Consider the following 13,342-nt stretch of genomic DNA (forward strand, 5'->3'; position numbering starts at 1 on the left):
TGATGTTGTAGGAAGGAGAGATTACAGAGGATGATGAGGACATTGGCAGGAGTTATGAGGAAAGCTTGGCCACACCAATCTCATTCCCTTTATATTAGTGGAGGCTGAAGGAGGGCAAGCCCTCTAAAATGATGAGTGTTTCATTTTGTTATTGTTAAGTTGTGAATAGGCCGTCAGCTTTTATTCCCTATTCTCATTTGGCACTTGACCATTGATACTGAGCCATCTCTGAAAGTCATCATGAGCCAAGCAAGTCACGGTGATCTGCAGCCCAGATAAAGACAGAAAATATCCTTTCCTGTAGCACCTCATGACCAGGAAGCAATCAGGTGCAGGAGGTCCCGAGGACTGATCTAATGGAGGTGGTGCCCCATTAGAAGAGGAACAGGTCAGGTGAATGCACTGAGGCTTTTACCCAGAGCAGGGGGTTGGTAACCAGAGGAAATGGTGCAAGACACAAATAGAAACTTCCATAGGAAGTGAAGGGTAACCAATATGTTGGGCCTAGGCTTCTGCATGTCTTCTTGTTTAACCTCAGATGACATGGGTTTAAGGTGAGAGATACAGAGGAAACTAGGGGTGACCTTTTTTTAAACACGAAGGGTGGTGGGTGTATGGAATGGGCTGCCAGAGGGTGGTGGGTATATGGAATGGGCTGCCAGAGGGTGGTGTGTATATGGAATGGGCTGCCAGAGGGTGGTGGGTATATGGAATGGGCTGCCAGAGGGTGGTGGGTATATGGAATGGGCTGCCAGAGGGTGGTGGGTATATGGAATGGGCTGCCAGAGGGTGGTGGGTATATGGAATGGGCTGCCAGAGGAGGTGGTTGAGGCAGGTGCTATTGCAGTGTTTAAGAAACATTTGGATCGATACATGAATAGGATGGGTTTTAAGGGAATATGGGCCAAATGCAGGTGGGTGGGATGTTTTGTTAGCATGGGCAAGTTGGGCCAAAGGGCCTATGTCCATGCTGTGTGTCTATGACTAGATGACTCTGTGCCTTTTACTCCAGGGTTGTTGGAATTTACATTTCCCTGATATTGTTTTGAGATGGGAACTGGATCACTGGCCCTATGAAGCCTCCACTAAATAGTTTAGACGAAGGGCATATTCCCCTTACTGGTGATTAACAAGGAGGTGGGTGTATTGGGCTCTCTGATAAATGCCGCTGAGAGTCTGTGCCCTGCCAAAATGGGTGTTGGAAGCAGAAAGCTCCGCACATTAAACAAGGACTCGAGGAGTACGACCATCCACAGGTGTGGACTTGGCAGGCATTTCAAGAAGCCTGTGCAGTGAATTTCCGGAATTGCAGGAAGATCAATTACCCATAGGGAGCAGGCCACAGGACACAGACCTGCACCTCTACCTTCAGGGGTGATGCAAGCACGGCGAGAATGAGCCGCAGTTTTAAAATGCCACACGCCTCCCAGGCAACAGATCGCCAGTTGTGGCTGTGGTAGTGAAGGAGAAAGTTGATTTCGGTTGGATAGTGCATTTCACACAGCTCTGCTTCACCAAAGATGTACAGGGATGCCCAGTGACGAAGCAGTTGTGGTGCTGTCTGTGTGGAGTTTGCACATTCTCTCTGTGGTGGTCCCCCCGGGTGTTCGGGTTTCCACCCACACATGCTGCTTGCATTATTTTATATCTCTCAGATACTTCCTACTCCTTGGGACCACTCTCCAGCCCTGCAAAACGTGCCACCCTCCCATTTGACTAAAGTGAAGGGAGGTGTGGCTGAATCTCACTTCCGACGAGCCTATGATGCAGAGAACAATGTAGCCAGGATCCAAAATGGTTCATCTCATCTGGGACACAAAGTCTGCCCAGCAACTCAGTGCAAGTTCCAGACCCCCTCCCTCCCCATCCCTAACCTCCTGGCCCCTTGTGGGGGAAGATGCAGCCTTTTTCAAGGCTCTGAGCACCAGTGAACATTGAGCTGTGCACGAGCCCTTGATGTTAATGCCTAATCACACATTTCTAATTCTTGTACTTGGCAGTCAGGCTGCTCTTTGCAGCACGTTGGTGAGTGAGGAAGGAGCCAGCACTGACCCCCCTTTGCACCTACAGCTTTGATGTCACGTGGACAGCCACAGCCGCTCGGTACCTGTGGGGTGGGGTGGGGTGGGGTGCGTGGTGTGGTGAGATGTGGGGTGGGGTATGGTGCATGGTGTGATGTAGGGTGGGGTGGGGTGGTGTGATGTGGGGTGGGGTGGTGTGATGTGGGGTGGGGTGGTGTGATGTGAGGTGGGGTGGTGAGATGTGATGTGGGGTGGAGTGGGGTAGGGTGGGGTGCGGTGCGTGGTGTGATGTGGGGTGGGGTGGGGTGGTGAGATGTGATGTGGGGTGGAGTGGGGTAGGGTGGGGTGCGGTGCGTGGTGTGATGTGGGGTGGGGTGGGGTGGTGTGATGTGAGGTGGGGTGGGGTGGTGAGATGTGATGTGGGGTGGAGTGGGGTAGGGTGGGGTGCGGTGCGTGGTGTGATGTGGGGTGGGGTGGGGTGGTGAGATGTGATGTGGGGTGGAGTGGGGTAGGGTGGGGTGCGGTGCGTGGTGTGATGTGGGGTGGTGTGATGTGGGGTGGGGTGGTGTGATGTGAGGTGGGGTGGTGTGATGTGGGGTGGGGTGGGGTGGTGTGATGTAAGGTGGGGTGGGGTGGTGAGATGTGATGTGGGGTGGAGTGGGGTAGGGTGGGGTGCGGTGCATGGTGTGATGTGGGGTGGGGTGGGGTGGTGAGATGTGATGTGGGGTGGAGTGGGGTAGGGTGGGGTGCGGTGCGTGGTGTGATGTGGGGTGGGGTGGGGTGGTGTGATGTGAGGTGGGGTGGTGAAATGTGATGTGGGGTGGAGTGGGGTAGGGTGGGGTGCGGTGCGTGGTGTGATGTGGGGTGGGGTGGTGAGATGTGATGTGGGGTGGAGTGGGGTAGGGTGGGGTGCGGTGCGTGGTGTGATGTGGGGTGGGGTGGTGTGATGTGGGGTGGGGTGGGGTGGTGTGATGTGGGGTGGGGTGGGGTGGTGTGATGTGAGGTGGGGTGGGGTGCATCACTGTGGTTTCAAGCACAGTCCCAGGATGTTACACAGCAATTATTTGATGCTCAGTTTGTGCCTGACTGACCACCCATGGACTCTAGCCCAAACGCAGCGCAGAGAGCAGGTGAAGCTGGCAAAGCCGTCACACACATCGCAGCAAAGATCACAAAGGCAAGGGTGAAAGCAAAGTGACAACGCAGAAAAGAAACAGCCAGCATAACCCGCAGGAATGGAAAAGACGAGACAGGATGGTGAAGGTTCGACATATCGCCTTGCATCTTGTCATTTATAGCTGCCAAATTTAACACATCCTTTAAAATAGTCTCTTTGCACCATGTGAACGACACACCAAAAACTCGGATGTGTGAAGGATAACCAGACATCACAGGGGAGCTGAGAGTGAAAGATAAAAGTGTGCAGATGTGATTGTAGAGAAGACACAGAAATGCTGGAGGAACCCAGCCACTCTTGCAGTGTCCATAGGAGGTGAAGATACATTGCTTGCGGTTCGGACCTGAGCTCTTCCTCAAGGTATGTGTATAAAAAAAGAGGCAGGCGTCTGTGTTAAAGGCTGGGGAATAGGACAGGGAGAGGTCCAGACCACCAGACTGGAGGTATTAATTGGATCTGATGAGAGGAGAGGGGAACTGTGAGCATTGATTTTGGCTCTGTGTAAGGAAGCAGAGGGAAAAGGGAAGAGAGAGACCCCTCGGCCCTGTCTGCTGCAATAGTATGGATCTCCCAATGGCCACCCATTTCAATTTTCCATCCCAGTCTCTTGTCTGTCCACGGTTTTGTTCACTGTCAGACTGAGACCACCCGCAAATTAGAGCAAGAACAGCTCATATTCCATCTGGATGGCATTAACATCGACTTCTCCAGTTTCCATTAGAAACCCTCTCCCACCATCTTTCCCCAGCTCGATCTCTTTCTCTCTTCCCTTTTCCCCGTCTCCTTTCACAGAGCCAAAACTAATGTCCACCTCCCCCCCTCTCCTGTCATATCCAATTAACACCTCCAGTCTGCTAGTCAGGACCCCTTCCCATTCTATTCTGCAGATGCCCTGTCTCTTTTATTGGAGGAAGGGGTCAGGCCTGAAACGTCGGTAATATATCTCTTCCTCCAACACAACGTTGCAAGACTGGCCGAGTTCCTCTAGCATCTGTTTTGAGGTGAGATGAGAGAAAGGGGACATTTTGATGGATATGGTAGACTACACAAGTATTGTGATCCTGTGTTTCTAAAATAAAGCTGCGTGAAGATTAGAGCTTGAAACCTTCTCAATAAAGTGCAGGATCTTGAAATGCCAGTCTCCAGATTACTGTACAATTATCTTCAGCTCTGAATGGTATTAATAGTATGAGAGACTGGAGTGAGGCTCAGCCAAGATATGAGATGATCACCACATGGCCTTGTGACTAACCCCACATCAACTGAGTTTAGCTGTTGTATCAACTGCCACCTCAGTCCAAATAATCTTGGAACTATTAATCTTTGTTCTCTTTTCTTTACTTCCTGTTCTATGGAATCCTGCCCTCTGTCAGTCCCAGTTCACCCGTCCAGCCCCCTGTCAGTCCCTGTTCACCCGCCTGGCCCCCTGTCACTCTTAGTTCACCTGCCCAGCCCCCTGTCACTTCCAGTTCACCCATCCGTCCCCCTGTCAGTTCCAGTTCACCTGCCCGGCCCCCTGTCACTCCCAGTTCACCTGCCTGGCCCCATGTCAGTCCAAGTTCACCCGTCCGGGCCCCTGTCACTCCCAGTTCACCTGCCCGGCCCCCTGTCACTTCTAGTTCACCTGTCCGGCCCCCTGTCACTCCCAGTTCACCTGCCCGGCCCCCTGTCACTTCCAGTTCACCTGTCCGGCCCCCTGTCACTCCCAGTTCACCTGCCCGGCCCCCTGTCACTCCCAGTTCACCTGCCCGGCCCCCTGTCAGTCCCAGTTCACCCGTCCGGCCCCCTGTCACTCCCAGTTCACCTGCCCGTCCTCCTGTCCCTCCCAGTTCATCTGTCTGGCCCCCTGTCACTTCCAGTTCACCTGTCCGGCCCCCTGTCACTCCCAGTTCACCCGTCCGGCCCCCTGTCACTCCCAGTTCACCTGCCCGTCCTCCTGTCCCTCCCAGTTCATCTGTCTGGCCCCCTGTCACTTCCAGTTCACCTGTCCGGCCCCCTGTCACTCCCAGTTCACCCGTCCAGCCCCCTGTCACTCCCAGTTCACCTGCCCGTCCTCCTGTCCCTCCCAGTTCATCTGTCTGGCCCCCTGTCACTTCCAGTTCACCTGTCCGGCCCCCTGTCACTCCCAGTTCACCCGTCCAGCCCCCTGTCACTCCCAGTTCATCTGTCTGGCCCCCTGTCACTTCCAGTTCACCTGTCCGGCCCCCTGTCACTCCCAGTTCACCCGTCCAGCCCCCTGTCACTCCCAGTTCACCTGCCCGGCCTCCTGTCCCTCCCAGTTCATCTGTCTGGCCCCCTGTCACTCCCAGTTCACCTGCCTGGCCCCCTGTCACTCCCAGTTCACCTGCCCGGCCTCCTGTCCCTCCCAGTTCATCTGTCTGGCCCCCTGTCACTTCCAGTTCACCTGTCCGGCCCCCTGTCACTCCCAGTTCACCTGCCCGGCCCCCTGTCACTTCCAGTTCACCTGTCCGGCCCCCTGTCACTCCCAGTTCACCTGCCCGGCCCCCTGTCACTCCCAGTTCACCTGCCCGGCCCCCTGTCACTCCCAGTTCACCTGCCCGTCCTCCTGTCCCTCCCAGTTCATCTGTCTGGCCCCCTGTCACTTCCAGTTCACCTGTCCGGCCCCCTGTCACTCCCAGTTCACCCGTCCAGCCCCCTGTCACTCCCAGTTCACCTGCCCGGCCTCCTGTCCCTCCCAGTTCATCTGTCTGGCCCCCTGTCACTCCCAGTTCACCTGCCTGGCCCCTTGTCACTCCCAGTTCACCTGTCCAGCCCTCTGTCACTCCCAGTTCACCTGCCCGGCCCCCTGTCACTTCCAGTTCACCCGTCCGGCCCCCTGTCACTCCCAGTTCACCTGCCCGGCCTCCTGTCCCTCCCAGTTCATCTCTCTGGCCCCCTGTCACTCCCAGTTCACCCGTACGGCCCCCTGTCACTCCCAGTTCACCTGCCCGGCCCCCTGTCACTCCCAGTTCACCTGCCCGGCCCCCTGTCACTCCCAGTTCACCCGTCCGGCCTCGTTACGTCTCACTGAGTGGGTCCTATCTCTGGATTACTCTGAATTACATGGGAATCTGCTTGTGGTTTCTGTCCTCTGGGGGTTGTTTCATTCATTTCTTCCTGTTCAGGAGTTGTCCTGCCTCTTCATCAACCTCATTACTCCAGCCTTTGGCTCCACTGCTGCTTGTCCCTACCCATTGTACCTACAAATCAGCCACATGCTACAGAGATCCCACATCGTCGTCCCCAAACCCCAACGTGAATGCAGGAAGTGGACTGGTTACATGAGGCAGGGAGGCACTGGGAGGTTGAAGGCAGCGTGGGGCCTGCCGGCCGGGGTGATGTGCGCTGGAGGAAGTCACCGTCCAAGTACTCACTGTCTCTGGAGCAGATGCTGCTGCTGTTGTCTGTAGCTCTCGATCGTGTGCTGTGGCAATAACTGCATCAGTTCCAGCGACTCCTTAATCTTCAGCAACACCTCATACGTCTCCCGACCTCTTATCTGCAGATCAAAGATGTGCAACAATCAGGGCCTGTGGCTGCAAAACCAAGTATCGCCTGGCGTCACAGTGGTCACATGATCAGAGCCAGTTCGATCAGAAGTATTCGGCAGCACAAAGCACGACAGCAAGCGGCCAATGGGCCGGCCTCGGCAGTGCAGTGGGGACGTCACTCAGTCAACTGACAGTGCGGGTTAGAGGAGATGTGCTGGAAATCAGGGCACACTGTGTGGGTGGAGTGCAAGGGAAGGGGAGCATGTGGGGAGTGCTGACATCAAGGATAATATAGACTCTGACTTCCCAGTTGGGGAAATGTCATACAGCACGACTGGAACTGGAGAAATTCAAAATCAGTCGGCTCCGGCACAGTGGGCGGATTGGTCTGCTCCGCACGGAACCACTGGGCCCACGCTGTGAGGAACCACTGGGCCAGGGAACAACTGGGCCTGCTCTGCGTGGAACCACTGCATGGTGAGCCTCTCATCACCCATCATTCCTGACACTTGACAAGACATAATGGTGCCAGATCTAGCCAAGGTGAAAACAGATAAGGCAAGTGAGAAATGAACAAATCAACAGAAGGCCCACAGAAAACAACACTTCTCACACATGAACCCACATACATTCCTGAGAATCAACTGGTTGGAAATGGGATTGAAATGCAAATACATGGAGAACTGGCTGAGAAATTACCGGCAAATAGAAGACCTCTTCATCGCCTGGGCGCCTCTTCTTACTACTGATGGAGGCTACCTGGATGCCCTGGTTCACGTGACGAACTGCAACAGACAGGAGAAGGAGTTTCAGGGTCACCATGTGGTAACCAACAGCTTACGAGGCACAATGGGTACATTCACCCACAGCTGCACCACAGTCATGGTTCTAAACCTGAAGACCACCCTTACAGAAGCCCAGCAAGGACAGCCCTGACGACAGTTTAACACGGAACAGGAGACATACGTAGATGGAAGTCAGTGTTTGGGTAACTGGGTTTTCACAACCTTTTGGCCAAATGGAACCATCCTGAGGATTGCGCGTCACTATTCTGCCCTCCGCTCAAAGGATTAAAGAATTCCCTCCCATCCATCTGGTGGAAACTCCCACAAGAGAAAGGCTGATGTTACCAGAGGTCCCACGTCACTTACGCCGCTTGGTGCTGTCAACGCCTTTTGCCCCTTCAGTGACTTGCTGCTTGCGGATGCTGTCTTCATCTGCCTTACGGTCACGGCCGGGACAAGCACAGATACGAGCTTCAAAGCACCGACGTCCGAGAACCTGGCCACTGAACACAGGCAAGACATGAACTTCAAAACACAACTGCCCCAGCACACTCAATCTAATGGCTGTGCCCAGGAGCGGACGTGCTGCTTACAGATGCACCATGCACACATCCAACCCCAATAAAGGCATCATACAAATGCAGAACGTTGTTAACAGGACAGACTGCCCAAGCAGCCAGCATCTATTCGTCTCGATGGAATGGCACCCCCGACAAGAGCTGTTCCCACATGGTGAACTTGCGTGTAGCCCAAGGGGAACAGGCAGTCAGCTCCTGCACCTTTGCAATGCCACTCAGAAAGTGACTGGCAGCAATACTGTCCAGAGTAGAGCTGTCAGCTCTCCAGTCATTCTCCTCCATTGCCCCCTTCCCTCTCTTCCAGCCCTCTCACACCGAATGTAGCATCGAACCCCATCTGGAAAGACCAGCGAGCTGGCAGTTCCAATGAGTGCTTTCAGCCAATCTACAAAAGTCTGATGGACTTACTCCCTGTTCTCCAGGGTGACGATAATGAGGATAGGGCGCCGGTTCATTCCTCCAACACAACTGCTGTTACACATGAAGTTGTAGAGAATTGTGGTGAACTCTGTGCCAACCTGGGGAAAGGCAAATACAGAAATGTGTGAATCAAGTGCTCTTGCAACATGAGGATGAGCTTCCTCTGACACGGAAGTTGCTTCAATAACTTTGCAGCCTTCCTGTTTACCATGCAGGCAAGGCAAGTGAACTTTCTTGGATGCATTTCTAACCTTGACTGACATGTATCAGACACTAGCAGATGAATTGTCTGAATTATACACTGCAATTTTTCTTGGAACTGATTTCAAAATGGACTGATTACTAATAATGTGTGTAGTTTAGTCCCAGAGTGAATGTAAAAGCCAGTCCAATAAGAAAGTATTTTCTGCTTGTGAGGGGCTGCAGGAGATAACCTTACCTGAGGTGGCTCGTAGGGAACCATAACACTCTGTCTCCCAGTGATGGGGTCCTCCACATACTGAGCATGGCTGCTCCCTTCCACTCGAATCAGGTGGCTGGGTGGGGCCACTTGACCTACAAGAACAACACTCCAGTTGAATAGGAAAGAAAAGAGAATAACGTGGTCATTTAAAAAAAACATAACACAAATATATTTCCTTGAGTGGTGAAGGCTCAGACTTTCATGGTGGAGAGGAACCTATCATGAGGAATTTCTCTGCCATCATAACTTTATTCTTGTGTATGAGAGTGGACAGGCAGAGCAGCAAGTTGGTGTGTAGCCCCATAGCAACCACTACCCAGCACATGGCTTACCTGATGTATCTCCATGGTTTGGCAGACTGCAGCTCTCTATTTACTGTGTTGTACAAAGCTGGTAACTTTCTCTCTATCAGCATATTCCTCTCAATAAATTGAATCCTCTCCTTCCATGAAGACTTTAAGTAACCAAGGTAAAAAGAAACAGTTCGACAGCAAGGAGAAGCATAGTTCAGGCACCAGACAGCCGTCTCCCCTCGAAGTGTGCTCATCAGAGGATCAAAGAGTGGTTCCTCTGTGCAGTAAAGGTCTATCAGGCAGCCACGTTAAAACCTGAAGGTGTTAGAAACCCATCTTATGCGGCTGAGTTCATTGAACACCAAGGGCTTGTAACCACAGCCTTCCCTTGCTACACTGCAGCCAGGCTTGTGACCCCCATGTGGAAAGTAGATCCAGTGCTAAAGTGTCAATGGCATCAAAACTTCTCATTCACTGGAAACCTTCTGATATTCTTGATCTCCTCGTTCTGTAACAGTGTTTATTCGATTAACTAAATTACTTTGGTGTGACTGAACCTTTAAAGAAGAGTACTTGTTCAAGGTGCATCAGCATCAACTAGCCTTCCTGGTGCTGTGTTTCTGTGGGGAACTGATGGAACTGCACTGCATCTTCTCTCTCAGTGACCTGATGTGAGTGAGTGCATACAGCAAACATCCCAGGGAAGGTGGTATTCTGAGTGATCCAACGTGCCTCCCAACTCTCCCCCTCCCCTCCCACAATGCCTTAAGTTGCGGATTGTAGACAGCAGTTAAGGGAGTTACCGTCATTGAACTCTCGGCTGAGTTCATGGTTTGGACAGCGTTTCACCACTTCGGTGACATGCTCTGCCTTCTTGTATACAGGCATGGCTCGGATCACAGCTCCTTGTGGTGGCTGGGTCATCACTTTTATCTGGATGGGGCAAGTCTTGGCAATCTGACAGTACAGCTTCTTCAGCTCTGGAGAGTACTAGAGGAGACATGAGAAAGGCAGGGTTGGCTTGTTAACAAACATGGGCAGCAGTTAAAACACTGCTGTTTTGGATTATGTTGCTCATTTAGTGCAAATGTGTATCACAAAAAGCTTGGATCAGCTGCTAATATTTCAAAAATGCAGGATTTTAGAATATAGATAGAATACAGAAATCCACAGCACAGTCCAGGCCCTTTGGCCCACAGTGTTGTGATGAACCACTAACAACTTCCTGACTGCATAACCTTCCATTTTTCTCAGCTCCATGTACCTAACTAATAGTTTCTTAAAAAACCCTATTGCCCCAGCCTCCACCACTCATAGCCAGCAGCATGTTTCCTCCACCACCACTCTGGGCAAAAAAGCTTATCCTGCACTAACTTCCAAGCACTTTAAAACTATGCCTCCATGTGTCAGCCCTGGGAAAAACATCTGACCATCCCACATGATCAATGCCTCACACAAAAAAAAGTTGAAAAGGATTCAGAGAGGATTAACTTACATCATATGAAAATGTTGAATAAATTGTCTCCATGTTTCTTCAAATTTAACTGAAGGGTCAACAGAACCACTTCTAAACTTTTCTAAATGTAAACATCCTCTAGTTTGGGAAACGCATTGAGAAGAATGGATTTGAGTAGAATGGATTTGAGTAGAATCCATTTGAGTAGAATGGATCTCCTGGCTATAAAGTAACAAATGCAATCACACGACAAGCTGAAGCAGATCAGTGGCCAGAGCCCAAAACTGGTCGCTGAAAAATGCTGCTATAGGATGAGGTTATAGGTCAATAAGCAAAACTGCTGAAATAATATCAAAAGTATCTTTCCAATATTTTTCAGGGAGGGGCAGAACCAAAACATACATGTCATAGAAGCCACCAAACACCTTAACAACACTATGAACGTGTCCAGCAGCTTTGAGTGCCCCTGTGGACACGAACCCCAAGATCTGTGTTCAACCACACGGTTCGGAGTCCTTCCATTAACGTTGTTTTTTGCCTTCAAATTTGACCCGGTGAAATGAACCACTTCACACTTTTCTGGATTAAACTCTATGCCACTTCTTGGCTCAACTCTGCATCCTATCAATCTCCCTTTGTAGTCCCTGGCAACCCTCCAGACTATCAACAACACCACCCATTTTTGTGTCTTCCGCAAATTTATTAACCCACCTTCCACTTCCACATCCAGGTCATTTATCACAAAGAGGAAGGGTTCTGCACAGATCCCCGTGGACCACTACTGGTCACTGACCTCCATGCAGAATTTGAACTGTCTACAATCCCCTGCGCTTTCTCTGGGCAAGTCGATCCTGTATCCACAAAGCAAGGCCTCTGTACTTTCTGAATGAGCCTTGCATGGGGAACCTCACACATAAACCATGAACACGACATCCACCGCTCTACCCTTATCAATGTTCTTCGTTACATCCTCAAAGAATTCAATCAGGCCCGTGAGACACAACCTTCTCCTGATGAAGCCATGCTGACTATCCCCAATCAGATTATGCCTCTCTAAATGCTTGTAAATCCTGTCTCTCAGGATCTTCTCCAACAACCACCCACCACTGAAGTAAGGCTCACTGGTCTATAATTTCCTGGGTTATCTCCACTCCCTTTCTTGAACAAGGTAACAGCATTTGCAACCCTCCATTCCTCCGTTATTTCTCCTGTCCCCAGTGACAATGTGAAGATCATCGCCAGTGGCTCAGCAATCTCCTCCCTTGCTTCCCACCGTGGTCTTGGACAATTCTCCAGAACTCTATCAGTTCCTGTGTTCTTCAACCTCTTGCATAATTTTCTCTTCTTAACTCAATTTTTTACATCCCTTGTAACCTTTCCATCCTTTCCCTGCCTCAATGAAATATACTCATGCAGAGCGCCATGCAAGTGTTTTCTGAACATCACCTAATTTCTGCTGTACTTTTCCCCAAGTACATCTGCTCTCAATTTATGCTCCCAAGCTCCAGCCTAATGGTATCATATTTCCCCACCCTAATTACATGTTTTCCCAAATTGTTTATTCTTCTTCCAGCACCTGGGTAAAGGAGAGAGAGGTCTTCACTTTCTCCGAAATGTTCACCCACTGAGAGATCTGCCACCTGACCAACACTAGGTCAAGCATAGCCTTTCCTCTCCTTGGCTGATCTCCATATTGTGTCAGCAAACCTTCCTGAGCACACCTTACAAATTCCACACCGTCCAAACCCTTCACTCTGAGATGGTGCCAATCAACATCTCGTCACTACAAACTTGTTATTTTTGCATCTTTCTCGAATCTGTTTCCCTATCTGCTCCCCGATGTCTCTGCTACTACTGAGAGATCTGTAATATACACCCAGTAGGGTTACTGCCCCCTTCCTGTTCCTGATTCAGTGGAGAATTCCTGCACTAGTTCCCCCTTTTCTGCAGCTGTGACAGTATCCCTGACCTGACCTGATCTGATCTGCACTCCCCCAGCTCTCTGTCCTTTATAAAACATCTGAAGTCCAGCATGTTCACCAGCCGTTTCTGTTCCTGTATTGACCCCACACTCTGACTCTATTCCTCCTTGCACCATCCAACTTATTGCATTCACTTTCCACCCACTGCCTGTCCTTCCTCACAGTTTCACTACACAAAGTATCTGCCATTTCACCAACTGCTCCATTGTTGGACATCCCCCTGCCGAGCTGGTTTAAACTCTCTCCAACATCTCTATCAAACCAGCCCACACAGATATGGGTCCCTTTCCAGGAAGGAGTACAAATGTTTGGTTATATTTAGGCTGTTATTGGACATGTACGTAAAGTGCAAGACACAAAAGTGCTGGAGAAACTCAGCAGATGATGAAGCATCTGTCAAAGTTAAAGTGTAACCAACATTTCGGACATGGGCTCATCGTCAGATGCGTACAGTGACAATAACCGATTTTCTCAGCAGTTCAGTTACAGTATCTACTTTTGGGTCCCACGTCACTGTAAGCGGATGATGAGCTTGATGCAGGACTTCTGTATAGGTAATCGGGGGCCATAGTTAACTCACAGGGTGAAGTGGATTAACAATGAGTTCTTCATGAGAACTGTGAGAACTCTGTACAGGTAGTCGGGGGCCATAGTTAATACACAGGGTGAAATGAGT

General features: G+C 50.9%; 2 protein-coding genes across 18 annotated transcripts in view; one reads left to right on the forward strand and one right to left on the reverse strand.

Moving 5' to 3' along the window:
• tp63 (tumor protein p63) overlaps positions 1 to 13,342 on the reverse strand; it is a 314,779-nt gene that overhangs the window by 12,666 nt on the left and 288,771 nt on the right. For all 17 annotated transcript variants that reach the window (XM_069897649.1, XM_069897653.1, XM_069897651.1 and 14 more), the window contains 6 exons: positions 10,032 to 10,218; positions 8,912 to 9,027; positions 8,461 to 8,570; positions 7,841 to 7,977; positions 7,389 to 7,474; positions 6,573 to 6,697 (listed from right to left, as the gene is read on the reverse strand). In XM_069897649.1, the coding sequence (XP_069753750.1) occupies positions 6,573 to 6,697; positions 7,389 to 7,474; positions 7,841 to 7,977; positions 8,461 to 8,570; positions 8,912 to 9,027; positions 10,032 to 10,218 (761 nt within the window). The remainder of the gene's footprint in view (positions 1 to 6,572; positions 6,698 to 7,388; positions 7,475 to 7,840; positions 7,978 to 8,460; positions 8,571 to 8,911; positions 9,028 to 10,031; positions 10,219 to 13,342) is intronic.
• On the forward strand, positions 3,118 to 6,574 carry LOC138742937 (uncharacterized). Its single transcript, XM_069897817.1, has 2 exons — positions 3,118 to 3,198; positions 4,591 to 6,574. The coding sequence occupies exons 1-2, from the start codon at positions 3,118 to 3,120 to the stop codon at positions 6,481 to 6,483; spliced, it is 1,974 nt and encodes a 657-aa protein (XP_069753918.1). The 3' UTR covers positions 6,484 to 6,574.

This window comes from Narcine bancroftii, chromosome 9 (genome assembly GCF_036971445.1).
Source record: "Narcine bancroftii isolate sNarBan1 chromosome 9, sNarBan1.hap1, whole genome shotgun sequence".
NCBI lineage: Eukaryota > Metazoa > Chordata > Chondrichthyes > Torpediniformes > Narcinidae > Narcine > Narcine bancroftii.

Bases quoted from the DNA above. Each gene is read 5' to 3' on its own strand.
- LOC138742937 (XM_069897817.1), top strand. From the start codon at position 3,118: ATGGACTCTAGCCCAAACGCAGCGCAGAGAGCAGGTGAAGCTGGCAAA. The intron at 3,199-4,590 runs GCAAGGGTGAAA...TCACCCGTCCAG, and splicing joins TCGCAGCAAAGATCACAAAG to CCCCCTGTCAGTCCCTGTTC.